General features: G+C 38.2%; 1 protein-coding gene across 6 annotated transcripts in view; it reads left to right on the forward strand.

Annotated features, from left to right (window-relative positions):
- Positions 1 to 15,632, forward strand: part of Scn3a (sodium voltage-gated channel alpha subunit 3) — a 105,674-nt gene extending 90,042 nt beyond the window's left edge. For 5 of the 6 annotated variants that reach the window (XM_028769309.1, XM_028769312.1, XM_028769314.1 and 2 more), the window contains exons 20-26: positions 2,469 to 2,591; positions 6,140 to 6,412; positions 7,261 to 7,314; positions 8,122 to 8,259; positions 9,309 to 9,413; positions 11,540 to 11,810; positions 13,879 to 15,074. In XM_028769309.1, coding sequence (XP_028625142.1) covers positions 2,469 to 2,591; positions 6,140 to 6,412; positions 7,261 to 7,314; positions 8,122 to 8,259; positions 9,309 to 9,413; positions 11,540 to 11,810; positions 13,879 to 15,074 — 2,160 coding nt within the window. Of the gene's footprint in view, positions 1 to 2,468; positions 2,592 to 6,139; positions 6,413 to 7,260; positions 7,315 to 8,121; positions 8,260 to 9,308; positions 9,414 to 11,539; positions 11,811 to 13,878 lie in introns of all 6 variants that reach the window. The other variant, XM_028769313.1, reaches the window with a different exon arrangement.
- Positions 15,633 to 15,876: the final 244 nt, after the last annotated feature.

Genomic DNA, 15,876 nt, shown 5'->3' on the forward strand with positions numbered 1-15,876 from the left:
TGTGTGTGTTAGGGTGCATATTTATAAATATATGTAATTGTATGTGTGCATCTATGATATATATATATATATATATATATATATATATATATATATATCTCCATTTTTAACATGAAAATTCAGATATCCAATTCCAGATTGTTCACCAGAGAGAATTGATAACTGTCTGGACTGGAGTTTTAGTCACACGCCACAGGTAGCCTCCACAGAGTGGATAAAGACAAGCAATAATATTCAGAAATCACTTTTCTGTGTAGCTCCAGCCTATTTTCAAGCAACCTGGTGGCTGCAGGTCCAGATGCAGGTCCAGAGCCTTTTGCATGCTCCTTTAGCTGCTTTCTTACTCCTGCAGATGCGTGGGTCTCTGTCACTTTTCCTTTAAAGAGAAACCCATCATGTCTGGGCTTTCTATGATCCAGAATGTTTTAAAATTAGTCAGTTCATTTTCTCCTGTTCCCTTTTCTGTATTTCTCTGCCTTCCTTTTCTTTCACGAATTTCATCCAAATAGGGAGCAGAAGTAAATATTTACTCAAAAGGTAGGTTAAAAATTGGGTTTAGAAAGAATCTCCATGTGTTATTGTTTGGCTTCTTAGAGAGGCCAAGGTAGGAGCTTGAGGCAGGAAGCTGGAGGCAGGAGCTGATACAGATGCAGAGGCAGTGGAAGGTAACACTTTCTCTCTTGCAACTGGCATTATAAGGTTTCTAGGGAATGCTGTGTGGAGGACTGTGTTTACCTGCTAACAGTTCTCCTGTCTACCCACGAAGAATCAGGCCTGATTGGGCCTGGGCCACCATTCTAAGACATTGTCACCTCACTGCCATATAGGGGGACCTGCTTTAAGTTAAGTCAAATGCAAAGCATACGAGTATTAACTATCAAAATTGTGACAATCTTAGAGTTATTGGCATGAAAAACAATTATTTTAAATTGCTTGATTAAACAAACCTACAACTACCCCCTCCAGTTTTTAAAAATCCTCTTTGTTTTCCCAAATAAATCAAATACATTACAAATTCAGAGGAGGTTACCCAATTTTTGGTGATCTGCCCCAAAACTATATTGTAGAAATAAAGGGCTAAAGAACTGGCTTGGGCAGAGAGCTGCTTGCCACAGCAGAAAGAACCATGTTCTGAACTCCAACACTCATGCAAAAAGTCAAGTGTAGTTACATGCACCCATAAGCCTGATGCTGGAGAGGTAGAGATCAGAGAATCCTGAAACTCTCTGGGTGGTCAATATAGCTGAAGCAGTAAGCTTCACCTTCAGTGTAAGACCCTGTCTCAATAACTAAGAGAGAGAGGGATTGAGGAAAGCACTAGGTGGCAATTGGTCTAGACACCACACATGCTCACACAGAATATATATGTATGTATGAATGTGTATGTGTGTATGTATGTATATGAGATATTTATATATATATGAAATTAAATATATATGTGAAATATATACACACATACACACACATACACACACATGTATGAAAAGTGATGTTCACAGCTCTCATTGTACCTCAGTGCAGTTCTGATATTTTGTCTCCTTCCTTTCTTTTTCCATCCTTTCTTCCTTCCTTTATTTTACTTTTTTATCAGGATATGTGTGTTCGGACTGATGCTCAGCCTCCTCAGCAACACATAGGAGACAATAGCAGTTCAGATCCCTTCAGACTTGCGCCTGTAGCATCAAAGTATACTGAAAGAACATCAAAACAAAGTAGTTCCCCTAACTCCAAAAAGATATGTGTTATTTAATGTTGTATATGTTTAACTAAAATTCAACATAATTACAAGTATCAAAAAGACGAGTGATCGTGATCACTGAGAAGAAGCGTTGTATTATTAAACATCCACTGCAGATAAAATGTTTTCAGATAAATGTCATCTTGTTAGTCCAATGCATTATTGTTTTGAATTTGATAAGCGATATGCTAAATTATTCAGTGGGAAACCAATGTCTCCATTAGTGTATATCTATCCAGACCACATCAGGTAGGTTAAGAACAGAGTTTCCCCCCAGCTAATAAAATACTTGTATGATACAGAAGGAGAAATTAAACGACTAGTCAGCTGACCAACTCTGGTACCTGGCAAATATCTCTAGGATTCACAACCTTAATATCATAAAGTTCAGGAGAGCAGTGTACAGTTTATTTGGCAGGGTTAAGCAAAGGTCTATGAGGGATCAGGCTTTTGAATTGAGCCCCGAGTTACCTGTGGTAAAAAAAAAAAAAAACACATATTTTGCAAAGAGTTCTGTGGCATGACATACCTGTAAGTGTTAGCATGATAAACTATCACATTTTGCAGGTAGGGAAAGGACAGCATCAGATTGTACAACCATGTAGAAGATAAAGATAGAAGGGTTATATTCATATGTTATCGCCTCTCACCAAAGAATGGCCAGCACATGCTCTGCCTCTATCTAAAAGTTTGTTTTGTAGTAGATTAACCATTTGTTTTCCATCTACAGGTTTCTTTGGTTAGCCTAGTAGCCAATGCTCTTGGTTACTCAGAACTTGGTGCCATCAAATCCCTACGGACACTGAGAGCTCTCAGGCCACTCCGAGCCTTATCCCGCTTTGAAGGCATGAGGGTAAGAAGATACAATGATGCTTTCTAAAACTCAAGTCAGAGTTACCAGCCTTGGTAGTCCCTTTACAAAATTAGATAATTCAGGACTAAAGTCAAGACGGCTACAAGCCTTTCCTCTGGAAACTGCAGGTTATTTAAATACACATCATGAATTGAGACAGAGCTACACACACACACACACACAGACACACACACACACACAGACACACACAGAACCTCCACGAGCTATTATTTTTATTGTTTGGGTACTTTGGAATGATTGTTGACAGCACTCATCCTATCAAAGCCTTCAGTAGGTAAGTTTGAGGTCGTCAAAAAGTATCAGTTTTTTTTTAAGGCAAAGTGACTTCAGAATGCTTTATTTCTTGAATTAATGTCAATCATAGAATTCAGAAGAACCAGTACATCCCTCATATCTAAAACAAGTTGCTAGGATAATTAGCTACATATTTCTAACAAGCCTGACTTCACTTCACAGATCTTTTAAGCACCGCTGAGGTTTGCTTTTTCTACAGCCCCAGCCTCATCCTCCCCTGCTCTCTCCCTTAGCAAGTGTATCTTGTCTCACAATATAAAATGCACGCCGCCACGCCTTCAGAACTGCTTTGCACAAAGGCCAGCTTTGTTTAATCTGCTTTGCAAATGCACACGGATATTGAATTTCTTCAAGGCCATGGGGTTTTTATATTAGGAGGTGGTTTGTTTGGGGCAATAAACCCCTTCAGCCTTGACTGCAGAATTTACTCATTGTGGAAAATGAAACTACCCTCCAGCTGCTCCTGCAGCGCTGAGCAGAGAGATACGCTTGGCTTGCCTGGTACAAAATCTATTTGATTGCCTATGTTAACAAACTCATAAAAATCTGTTGGAAATAACAATTTTGTCAGTGCTGACATCATCTGAGCCTACGCCATGCTTCGTGACTTCATAGTGATGGTTTATTTAATTATATTTCTTAAATAAAAGATAGATCATTTTTTTCTCATATACTATATCCTGATTTCAGTTTCCTCTCCGTCTTCTCCTCCCAGTTTCTCCCCTCCCATCTGGATCCACCCCCTCTGTCTCTCACTGACAAACAGGCTTCTAAGGGACAATAAAAAAAAAAAAAAAAAAAAACAAGATGGGAAAACAACCTAAAACATTTACATAGGGTAAAACAAACAATAGGGAAATAAAAAGCTCAAGAAATATAGGTATAGATGAAGAGACCCGCTCATTGGTACACTCAGGAATCCATAAAAACACTAAACAAGAAGCCATAATATAGTCACAAATGACCTGTAGAGTAAAAACAAGAGAGAGAATATATATCATTAGGCATGCTATATATACTAATGTATATTAAAATAAAAATAAAGCTTAAAGAAAATAAATCCCTGACATGACATTTTGAGACAAGGAGCCTCCAAAGATGACTCTGATTTTATTTTTGTGTTGATCATTGACTGCTGGATATGCAGCCCACCCCTAAGATAGTTTGTTCCCCCACCCAGCCCACTGTGAGACTCCCTTTGAAGAAAACAAAATTGTCATTTTCAAGTAGTTATTGATTGGAGATAGCTTTGGGGCTAGAAATGAGGGAATATATCCATTTCTTTCAACTCTAGGATCCCATCTCCTGTGGACCTGTGCAGGCCCCAGTCTCCGTGAGTTCCCAAGTGCATTGATCTTGTTGACTTAGAGGGCCTTGTTTACTTGGTGTTCTCCATTGCCTCTGGCTGTCATACTCTTTCTGTCTATTCTTATGCGAAGTTCCCTGAACCCTGAGGGGAGAGAGTTGATGGAGACACCCCACTTAGAGCTGAGAGTATGTTCCAAGGTCTCTTACTCTCTGGCTAATGTGTGGCTGTAGGTCTCTGTTGTTATTCCCATTACTACAGAGAGAAGCTTCTCTGATGATGGATGAGCAAGACACTGATCTAAGAGTATAGCAGAATGTCATTTTAATGCTACATTTTTATTTTTTTTATTCGTTGTTTGTTTGTGTGTTTAGAACAGTACTATTTGGGTTTAACCTAGGTCCCCAGACTAAGTTACAGGTTCTTGGTCACTCAAGCAATATCAGACATGGAATCTATCTTGTGGAGTGGGCCTTAAGTCAAATCAGATTTTGGTTGGTTACTCTCATAAAATTTCTGCTTAACTTGCAGGTGGAACACCGTTGTATATAAAAGGGTCTGTATCTGGGTTGGTTTACATTTCTTTTAGTATCCTGCAAAGTACTTTCCTGTATCAAAGATACTAGCACATAGGAATGATGGCTCTTTCTAGGCACCGGCTTGACTTCTCCATGTTCGATGAGTTGTGTCGGCGTTGTTTTCAGCAATGGGGCCTTGCCATCAGTTTGAGAGCAACTTAAAGCCTTGGCAATAGCCTGGGTTGTTTGAGGGTTTCCATGGGAACTCTTTGGCCAACAAACATATTTATAGCCTATATCAGAGAGAAAATATCAATTGAACAAGTCTGAAAACTTACAATTTTCCTCTAATCTGAAAAATATTCTAGATTAGTATTTTAATTCAGATAAATGTAGCAACATCTATTTGAAGATAAAAAAAATTGTAGGGATATGGAAAAAGCCATTGTACATAATTTTAATCTGAAAAGAAAATTATCAAGTGTAACAAATATGACTTAATTTCTAAAGGAAATAAAATTCAATTAATATAGGAAACCACTAGAATTTTGGATTTCAAATTTATTTCTAAAAATAATATTTATCATATTTTTAAATAAAACAATAGTTTCATTGACTATAAGCTCTTAATCATGTAGTACACTGTCAGAATAAGTAGTGTTAGAAAAGCTACTTTTGCTATCCTTGAGATCTTAAAACACATCTTCCTCTTTCCTCTATTCAGAAAAACAAAAAAGGATGGGTGTTTTCCTTCACTAAGCAGGTCAGCCTTATAAAAACAAATAGCATAAGAGATGGGACATTGTCAAGTAATAATAATGGGATACTCATACATCTGAAGAAAATCTGATAGATCTGATGGTAATTCATTCTATGTCTAAAAGACTGAGATTTTTCTAGTATAAAACAAAAAACTTGGAAACCCTTAATCCTGACCTTCATAGTCATATAAATATACCTGATCTGAAGATACAAATTTACTGCATTTGTCATGCTTTATTTGTGAAGAAGCTACATAATTCCTCTTTCAGATCGCCAATAATTCACACATGTTCACAAGACTTAATACATGTTACAGCAAATGATTATTTCATTTAATGTATATTTTCACCCTCACCACTCTCCCCCCACACCGTGTACATTTTTGAAGATCTTACTATCTCAGGTTGTATTTGTTTCCTTTCAATGTTTGTTGCATTCTGCTTTCCTTTCTTTCTTAACTCTTTAGCTGTATTGTTGTCTGTATACCCTTGTCAATATGTAGTAAAAAACACTAGAAGAAACATTCTAGGGCTAGAAATCTACAGAGATACCCATTTAATTCTATCCAAATGGTCTTCACGCCGATTGCGTACACATCTGCAATGGCTTCCACTTTACCAAGTGATTGTTCTCCTGTCCCCCCACAGGTGGTTGTGAACGCTCTTGTTGGCGCAATACCCTCAATCATGAATGTGCTACTGGTATGCCTCATCTTCTGGTTGATCTTTAGCATCATGGGTGTGAATCTGTTTGCTGGAAAGTTCTATCACTGTGTTAACATGACTACGGGCAACATGTTCGACATGAGTGAAGTCAACAATTTCAGCGACTGTCAGGCTCTTGGCAAGCAAGCCCGGTGGAAGAATGTGAAAGTCAACTTTGACAACGTTGGGGCTGGCTACCTGGCGTTGCTGCAAGTGGTAAGTGGCTATTGTATGAACCTGAAAACATTTCAAAGCATGCTACCAAAGATCCCTCCTGTGGTGCACTCTGAATAATTCTTATTTAACAGTAGGAACTACTGTTTGATGATCCCTCAAGTTAGTTATTTGGCTCTTAGGAAGACATTGCAGTTTTTTTTATTTCCCCAGGAATGCAGTTTTAAATGTCTTCACAAGATTCTTTTCTTCTTCTTATATTTTTCTTGTTATATTGTTAATCATTTCTATTTTTAATTTTCTGTAAAATTATGTATATTGAAATATTAATTATATATTATATGAATGAATGAAGTGTACAAATTTTTAGCTAGAGACTTTCTGTAGTAGTATCTAAAATAATGTGATGCTATTATATGCAGAAGTGCAAATCTCTAGGGATACTTTTCAAAATACTCAATGCTTAGTTTCTTAACTTCATGACAGCATATTTGCTAATCAGTTATTAGTGAAAAGGAGTTCTGCTTGAATACGGCCATAGCTTTTAAATCACAGGTTTTATCTTCTTATTGGAAAGTTTTAAAATGAGATTAAGGTGGGATTTTCATTAATCAAGTCTCCATTATGTGTTATTATAGAAAAGTAGCATAGTATAGCTCCCAAGAGAAGAAAAGTAAAGAAATCCTAAATTCTAAATACAAATTTGTTTTCTTAGTAGTAGAAAGGTACTTGATGACACCCTCCCCATTCAACATTTGAACACCTGTGTAGAAAATATCATGGTATTGTATGAAAAGATACTTATAAAAATACTGTTGTATTAATGTCTGGTAAATGCAATGAGTTTGATTGAGATATTCAAAAGTAATTCTGATATGTGTTGAATACAGGCCACATTCAAAGGCTGGATGGATATTATGTATGCAGCTGTTGATTCACGGGATGTAAGTAGCTCCTGGATGCTCTTTACAGCTACCAGATTGTCCATGGTAAACACTGGTGAGAATTGAACTAAGAGACTCAGAATCTACCTTGCATATAGTATTTATCAGTACAGTAGAAATGATTGGCAGAGTGCTCACAGTGTGAATAGTAGTTTGGTTGCTATAGGTATGACATGTAATAGATAACATGTCTACTGTGAAAAATTCTCAAATTACATGGAGTAGAAGACATCAGATTAGCCCTGAAAATAGAACTATTCAGAGTAGGAAAGTAGCTCAGTGGAAAGGCATCACTTGCTTTTCTGTTTCTTTAGAGGACATGATCAGCCAGTCTATGAAGCAGCTTCCAGGAACATTAGGACACAGACAAGCTAGGAGACTTCAAGGAAACTCAAACTCAGAAATACAAAGAAATGGCTAAAACATGTCTGCCTATCCTGTATTTTTCTCTTAGTTGATTTTCTGCTATTTAAGCTTTTCCAAAGACAAAGAGAAGATACTGCCAAAACTTTTGGAATAATAATAATGGTGACAATTATAATAAAATAATAGACCCAAACTATTAGCTGAATTTGTATCAGTTTTACTTGTGCTGAGGAATATTTGTCAGGCAGGCTACAATGGAAAAAACATATTAAATTTCGAAAGTAAAAGTTTCAAATTTCATAGTTGTTAGAGAAAATAATTATTTTTGTAAAATGATATCTAAAGACATGATAAGTTCATATTAAGTAACAGCACTCACTACATTATTTAGTTCAAGGGTCCTCTTTGCTAACGATATTAAATATTTTCATTATTGTTTAGGTCAAACTGCAGCCTGTATATGAAGAAAATCTGTACATGTATCTATATTTTGTCATCTTCATCATCTTTGGGTCGTTCTTCACTCTGAATCTATTCATCGGTGTCATCATAGACAACTTCAACCAGCAGAAGAAGAAGATGAGTATTTCTCACCTCCCACCCTTCCCTACTCAAATCACCAGTCCATCATAGAGCCAACCAGACCATTGGAGTCATGACACACTTAGAATGTTTATATGACTTTCAGCCTTACTACGTGGCTGGTAATCTACTGGCCCTCTCCTTTCATCCATGGTTACAGCTGTCTTTCTGAATCTGTAATATAACCATTACTTCAGTACATCAACAATTATCCAGTGCTTAGCATGGCGGATGGGGTCTTTGCAGGAATGACCCTCCCCAATTTCTCAGCCTCTTCTCCCACACGCCATTTTTATCCTCTTTCCCTTATGTACTCATTCCCTCAGCACCCACATCACCACAGCACTTGTTACAGGGTAACTGCACAAGTCTTCCTGACCTTTTCTGAACTCAGCCACACAATGGTTTCCCCATGGCTTTATAAGTGATATTTTCTCTTCCTGAGATGCATTGCCAAGCAAACTCTTTATTGTACATTAAAGCCTTAGGCTTAAGCCTGGCTCTCTCAATTTTTGCTGTGTCTACAATGACTTTCCTTCCTTCCTCCTGTTCATTTGCTTGATTTTTTTTAACCTCACCCCCTTTTGCACATTATTGTACATTTTTTCCATCTGCCCCCTTAAGGAACATGATACCATGTTATATACCTATGTAATTTTTATGCCTATCACATTGCTTGGCCCACAAAAACAGTTTTTTTTTTTAAAAAAGATTAAATACAGCAAAAAAACTTTAAACAGCAAGAGAAGAAGAAAACATTTGGCTCCCTGAAAATATATTTAAGGACCTTAAAATTCATTGTGAACATAATATAATCCAATTAGGATGCTGGACTAATCAGAATTTTATGTGCTTATGGGTTTTGCATAATATTAAAGTCTTCGGCATTTCACATAAATGGGTGAAGCAGACAAATAAATCTATATTTAGCAAGATAATATCCATTCAAAATTGAGACAAGACTAAAGGAAGGCTCAGAAATACTTCAGTTAAAATACTGTTGTAACACAGGTTAGGATTGTAACCACGCTATTTTGTGTGTTTACTTTGGAGGTCAAGACATCTTTATGACAGAAGAACAGAAAAAATACTACAATGCAATGAAGAAACTTGGCTCCAAAAAACCTCAGAAGCCCATCCCTCGGCCTGCAGTAAGAAGTCTACCTTGTACTCATTAAAATTCTAAGACAGTGTTTCAGTTCTAGTATCTAGATCAAAACATATTGGTGATGTCACCAATCTATCACACCAATCAAATCATGAATCCCATATTGTGCAGCAGACTCTCGAGCTGCTACAATGCTTGGTAGCAGGTGTCAAGTTCCTAAAATACTGGGACATTCTTGATAGTTGGTGAGTTGAGACCTCCAACTCAAGAGTTCCCAAGAACTGACACCAAAGCGAGAGTCACCCTCCTGCTGCAGACACGTGTGGTTGCTGCCCCTCTGACCATATTGATGTGTCCTTCAGGCTCCCAGATATCCCTGTCCATCTCTCCATCTTTCCTCCACAATGTGGCTTCTTCCTTTCCTTTTTTCCCCTCCCTGTTATAAAGCTCATTTTAGCTTTTCCTTCTTTTATTACCCTTTATGGTACCATACAAAGTAAACAATATTTCATAGACTTTTCATACATATGAATCATTAGACTGTTATAACTTCCGCCTCCTTCTGCCCTCTTTTATGCTGTCTGTACCCTTCAGTCCAGGTGCCTTCCTCCCTGTAACTAGTAACCTCCTGTTTCCACCTCATGTCACATATACTCCATAGCTCTCTCCACAATCCCTTACAACCTTTCCTTTTCTATGTTCCCCTGTGTATCTAGATTCATGACATTCTTTCTCCTCATATTATCTATAACTTAATATATTATTGAGTTTAGGTTCTACACATGAGAAAACCATTTGTCTTGCTGGGTTCTCTCATTCTTGAGGCTAGAAAATATTCCCAATTTTCTTGGAAAGGAAAACTGTCCCTAAGAATTTTCTTTCACTGAAAGAGAATAAAAATCATTCAAATGCATAGTCTGTAACACTTCCTAATGTGGAATGGCATGGTAATGGTACATTAGAAGAACTGTACCATAACTCACCTATCTTCTCAGATAGAGAAAATAGTAAGGCATCTGAGGCCCATAACGTAACTGTACCCCTGTTCACATAAACCAAGATCAGCAAAATTCATACCCCAAAGGTTCATGAACCCTATCAGGTTCTTCACCTTACTATATATGTAAAGTAAATAAAACTGGGAGATATAAGGTAGGGAGGAAGGATGGGAAGGTACCTCACACAGAAAGGAGTGAATGAACCCGCTTCACCAAAGGTCACTGATATGTGGAAACATGGTTGGTTTATGACCTTGGATTTTTCCATAAGCCATGGGATTTTGTATCTTTATTATACATTATTTTAATTATCTAATAAAACCATATTTGACATTGTATTTACACAGGACTCTAAAAGCACATGTTTTTTGAAATGGGTATTAATTATACAAGCATTTCTCAGGCATCTTTAAAAATATACATGGGGCGGGGCTCAGATAATTTGCTTATACATATGTCTGTGCACTGCTTGCATGCCTGTACCCATGGAAGGCAGAAGATGGAGTGCAGAAGCCTGGAAGTAAAATTACTGAGAGCTGTGAGCCGTCACGTGAGTGCTGGGAATTGAACCTTGGTCCTCTGAAAAAACCAGCCAGTGCTCTTAGCTACTGAGCCATCTTTCTCGTTCTTTCACACATTTGTATTGATACATAAATAGGGAAAGACGGAAATGAAAACAGGTAAACTAACAAATAAACTCACAAGCATGCAGGAGTAGACATGGTAGAGCTAAATAAATTTAACTTCCATTAATTGATGGGTAAAATGATGGATATCAGAAAATTCTTAAAATACTGATAAATGAAGTAGATTATTCATCTGAAAGTCTACATTTACCGTTTCTTAAATTGTCAGTACTAATTAAAATCATTTTTATAGAAATGATCATAATTAATCAAATAGCCTCTAAATATTTTCAACCAGTTGCCACCAATTTCTGGATTATTTTGCTTTCTTTTCCTATGAGACCCAAGTAAACAAAATATGTTTGTTCCTGGCATGTGGTATGGTACCTCTCATTTTTTTCAAAAATATGCAGTAAAATGGAGCTTAGAGATTATGTAGTGTACTGTAAGGCGCCCAGAGGCACATGTGGAAAGATCTTATTTGCAATGTCACCAGACCACTGATTATGCAATGTGTCCACTAACACTCTCTCTTCTCTTTCTAGAACAAATTTCAAGGGATGGTCTTTGACTTTGTAACGAGACAAGTGTTTGACATCAGCATCATGATCCTCATCTGTCTCAACATGGTGACCATGATGGTGGAAACGGACGACCAGAGCAAATACATGACCCTGGTTTTGTCCCGAATCAACCTGGTGTTCATCATCCTCTTCACTGGGGAGTTCCTGCTGAAGCTCATCTCTCTCAGATACTACTACTTCACAATAGGGTGGAACATCTTTGACTTTGTGGTGGTGATCCTCTCGATTGTAGGTAAGAACATTGTAAGTTACAGAGACATGTCGTTCTAGAGAACATTTTCCCCAAATCCTGCCCACAGTTTGACATAGAAATGCAGTTGGAGGGGAGCAGGGTGTACAGAGTGAAATTTTAAATGCTAACATATTTCAATAAAATCCTAAAATTTGTGTTTATTCACAAAGCTAACTGGTGGGAAATTAAATTGGATTAAATTAAATATTGGATTGGGGGACCTTTCTCCTTGCTGGGACAGAATAACCGACAAGAAGCAACTTAACAAAGGAAGGGTATATTCTGGCTCACAGTAGTAGGGATATTAGTAGTAGCTTTCCTGATGTGGAAAGCCTGGCATGGGGCCCAAGGTACAGCTGGTTAAGGTAAACCTGCATTTGGGAATGAAAGTGAGGACAAGAAATTGGGATGTCATATAAATCGCCAAACCCTACCCCCATCCAAACCCATTTGTCCCAGTAAAGCGTCACCTCCTGAATGGTCTACAACTTTCCCCAATATCACAACCAGCTACATTATCAGGGGTCTAGACACTTGAGCCCATGGCAATGGCATCGATTCAAATCACATCATTCTGCTAGTGGTAAACAGAGTCAGGTTAGGGGCTAGGCACATGTTTTTTAAATACATCATGATACCACAGTGGTGTTAGTACTTACTTGTCTTGGTCACTGTCTTTGTGTTGTGAAGACACTATGCTTATAAAAGAAAGCATTCACTTAGAGACTGGCTTACACTTTTAGAGGGTTAGCTCATGATCTTCATAGCAGGAAGTAGAGAGGCACAGCAATAGAGCATTAGCTGAGGGCTTCACTTCCTGATTCGTAGGCAGTAGGAAGAGGAGGGAGTGGGATATCAGGCCTGGTATGGGCTTTAGAAACCACAAAGCCCTAGACAGGATTGGCAAAAACAAACAAACAAACAAACAAACAAACAAACCTGTCAATGAAATGATTCCTGATAATATTCTACTATACTCATAGACTGGAACCTAGCACAATCATCATCAGAGAGTCTTTTTTTAATAAATTATAAATTTTTATTTTATGTGCATTGTCCCTTTGCCTGCATTTATAGGAGGGTGTCAGATCTTGGAATTATAGACAATTGTGAATTGTCATGTGGGTGCTGGGAATTGAACTCTGGTCCTCTGGAATTACAGTCAGGTTAGAGGCTAGGCACATGTTTTAACTGCTGACTCATCTCTACAGTTCCTATCAGAGAGACTTTATCCAACTGATAGGAGCAGATACAGAGACATTCAGACGTGGTGCAGAGCACTGGGAATCCTGTGGAAGAGGAGGAGGAAGGACTGTAGAAGCCAAAGAATTCAAGGATACCATAAGGATACGATCCTCAGAATCAACTAACCAGGGCACATAGGGGCTCAGAGAGACTGGAGCAACAACCAGGAAGCCTGCATGGGTCTGACCTAGGTCCTATACATATATGTGATGATTGTGTAGTTTGATATTCTTGTGGGACTCCTAAAACTGAGGCAGGGGCTGTCTCTGACTCTTATTCCTGCTTTGAGGATCCTTATCTAGAGGAGATAGCTAACACTGCCCAAAGCATTCAACAGTCTTTTGTAACAAAGAGCAATGGCGTCCAACACGGCTCTTGTAAGATGGATGGCATTTTACCAAGAGGAAAAGAAAAATGAGAATAGTCTAAAGCTCCAAATGTAGAAACGTTAGTTCGGATGTGGTCCATTTTCTCAAACTACAAAGAGTATCACTCTCATTGAGAACACTAAATTAACTTATTTCAGAAATGATCTTTATTTTCATTGCCGTCTTTTATGTATAGTAGTGAAATATAATAGGTATAACCTTGAATTGGCAGAGTAATATTTTAGATTATGTTGGAATTTACAAAAAATTATATTCTTTATAAAATCATGTTATAAAATCATTTCAATAAAACTCTTAAACATTTAAATGTCAGTGTTAGAGTGGATTCAAACGTGTGGTTTGGGTTTTTGTAAGTTTACTTTTTAAAAGGAGGAATACATACAGCATTCCTATAAACATCAATATACCTACTTTTCTTCTCTAATTTTCCATAGGAATGTTCCTTGCTGAGCTAATAGAGAAGTATTTCGTGTCCCCTACCCTGTTCCGAGTCATCCGCCTGGCCAGGATTGGACGAATCCTACGCCTGATCAAAGGCGCCAAGGGGATCCGCACACTGCTCTTTGCTCTGATGATGTCCCTTCCTGCCCTGTTCAACATCGGCCTCCTGCTTTTCCTGGTCATGTTCATCTATGCCATCTTTGGGATGTCCAACTTTGCCTATGTTAAAAAGGAGGCCGGAATTGATGACATGTTCAACTTTGAGACCTTCGGCAACAGCATGATCTGCCTGTTCCAAATCACCACCTCTGCAGGCTGGGATGGACTTCTGGCCCCCATCCTCAACAGCGCACCTCCCGACTGTGACCCTGATGCAATTCACCCTGGAAGCTCTGTGAAGGGAGACTGTGGGAACCCATCTGTGGGGATTTTCTTTTTTGTCAGCTACATCATCATTTCCTTCCTGGTTGTGGTGAACATGTACATCGCTGTCATCCTGGAGAACTTCAGCGTTGCCACTGAAGAAAGTGCAGAGCCCCTGAGTGAGGATGACTTTGAAATGTTCTACGAGGTCTGGGAGAAGTTCGACCCTGATGCCACTCAGTTCATAGAGTTCTGCAAGCTCTCTGACTTTGCAGCTGCCCTGGATCCTCCCCTCCTCATCGCAAAGCCAAACAAAGTCCAGCTCATTGCCATGGACCTGCCCATGGTGAGTGGAGACCGCATCCACTGCCTGGACATCTTATTTGCTTTTACAAAGCGGGTCTTGGGTGAGAGCGGAGAGATGGATGCCCTTCGGATCCAGATGGAAGATCGGTTCATGGCTTCTAATCCCTCCAAGGTCTCTTATGAGCCCATTACCACCACTCTGAAACGCAAACAAGAGGAGGTGTCTGCTGCTATCATTCAGCGTAATTACAGATGTTATCTTTTAAAGCAAAGGTTAAAAAACATATCAAGTAAATATGACAAAGAGACAATCAAGGGGAGGATTGACTTGCCTATAAAAGGAGATATGGTTATTGACAAATTAAACGGGAATTCCACCCCAGAAAAGACGGATGGGAGTTCCTCTACCACCTCTCCTCCTTCTTATGACAGTGTAACAAAACCAGATAAGGAAAAGTTTGAGAAAGACAAACCAGAAAAAGAAAGCAAAGGGAAAGAGATCAGAGAGAATCAAAAGTAAAAAAAGAAACAAAGAAATGTCTTTGTAATCAATTGTTTACAGCCTCTGAAGGTAAAGTGTCTGTGTCAACTGGACTCTAGGGAGAGGTCCATGCCAAACTGACTGTTTCAACAAATACTCAAGGTCAGTGCCTATACCAGACAGTGACCTCTGTCACTGCCACTCTGTGAGACAGGGTATCAACATTGACCAGAGGTTGCTGCTTCCATTACCAGCTGACACTGCTGAGGAGAACTCCATTGTGAAAGTGACCATCATCACGCCACCAAACACCATTAGTACAACACGCCTGTCATCTATTTTTAACATTCACATTTGCCATATTTTTACAAAATCTGTCCCGGTGTATCTTCCTGGTCCCCACTTCATAGTCTGTTCATAATATTATGTCACTATTTTTGTAAAATGAAGTTGACGTTAAGGGAAAATATATATATATAAGAATCCCATGTTGCTAAGTCCACAAGTTTCTCCAGTAATTATAAAAAAATATTTTGCCTGAGAGATGAAATTATTGCTCAAAACTAAGAGAAAATTAATTGTAATGTTAACAGTTTCAAATACTTCCACTTTCTGGATGGTGTTAGCTTACAAGTATTTTAATCTTTTATGTTTATTTATATCTGAGCAGTTATGTGCCTGTAAAGACTCCTCTAATATTTAAAGGTTTATTTTTATGCAAAATATTTTGTTTCAACAAGTGCAAATTTTATTATAAGTTTCAGAGTTCTATATTTAATTTTAGTTAAATGTCCTCCCTCTAAAAAATTATCTAATATTTCTGTTCTGAAAAAAAATCTAT

Source organism: Grammomys surdaster, unplaced genomic scaffold (assembly GCF_004785775.1).
Source record: "Grammomys surdaster isolate TR1022 unplaced genomic scaffold, NIH_TR_1.0 191, whole genome shotgun sequence".
Classification (NCBI taxonomy): Eukaryota; Metazoa; Chordata; class Mammalia; order Rodentia; family Muridae; genus Grammomys; species Grammomys surdaster.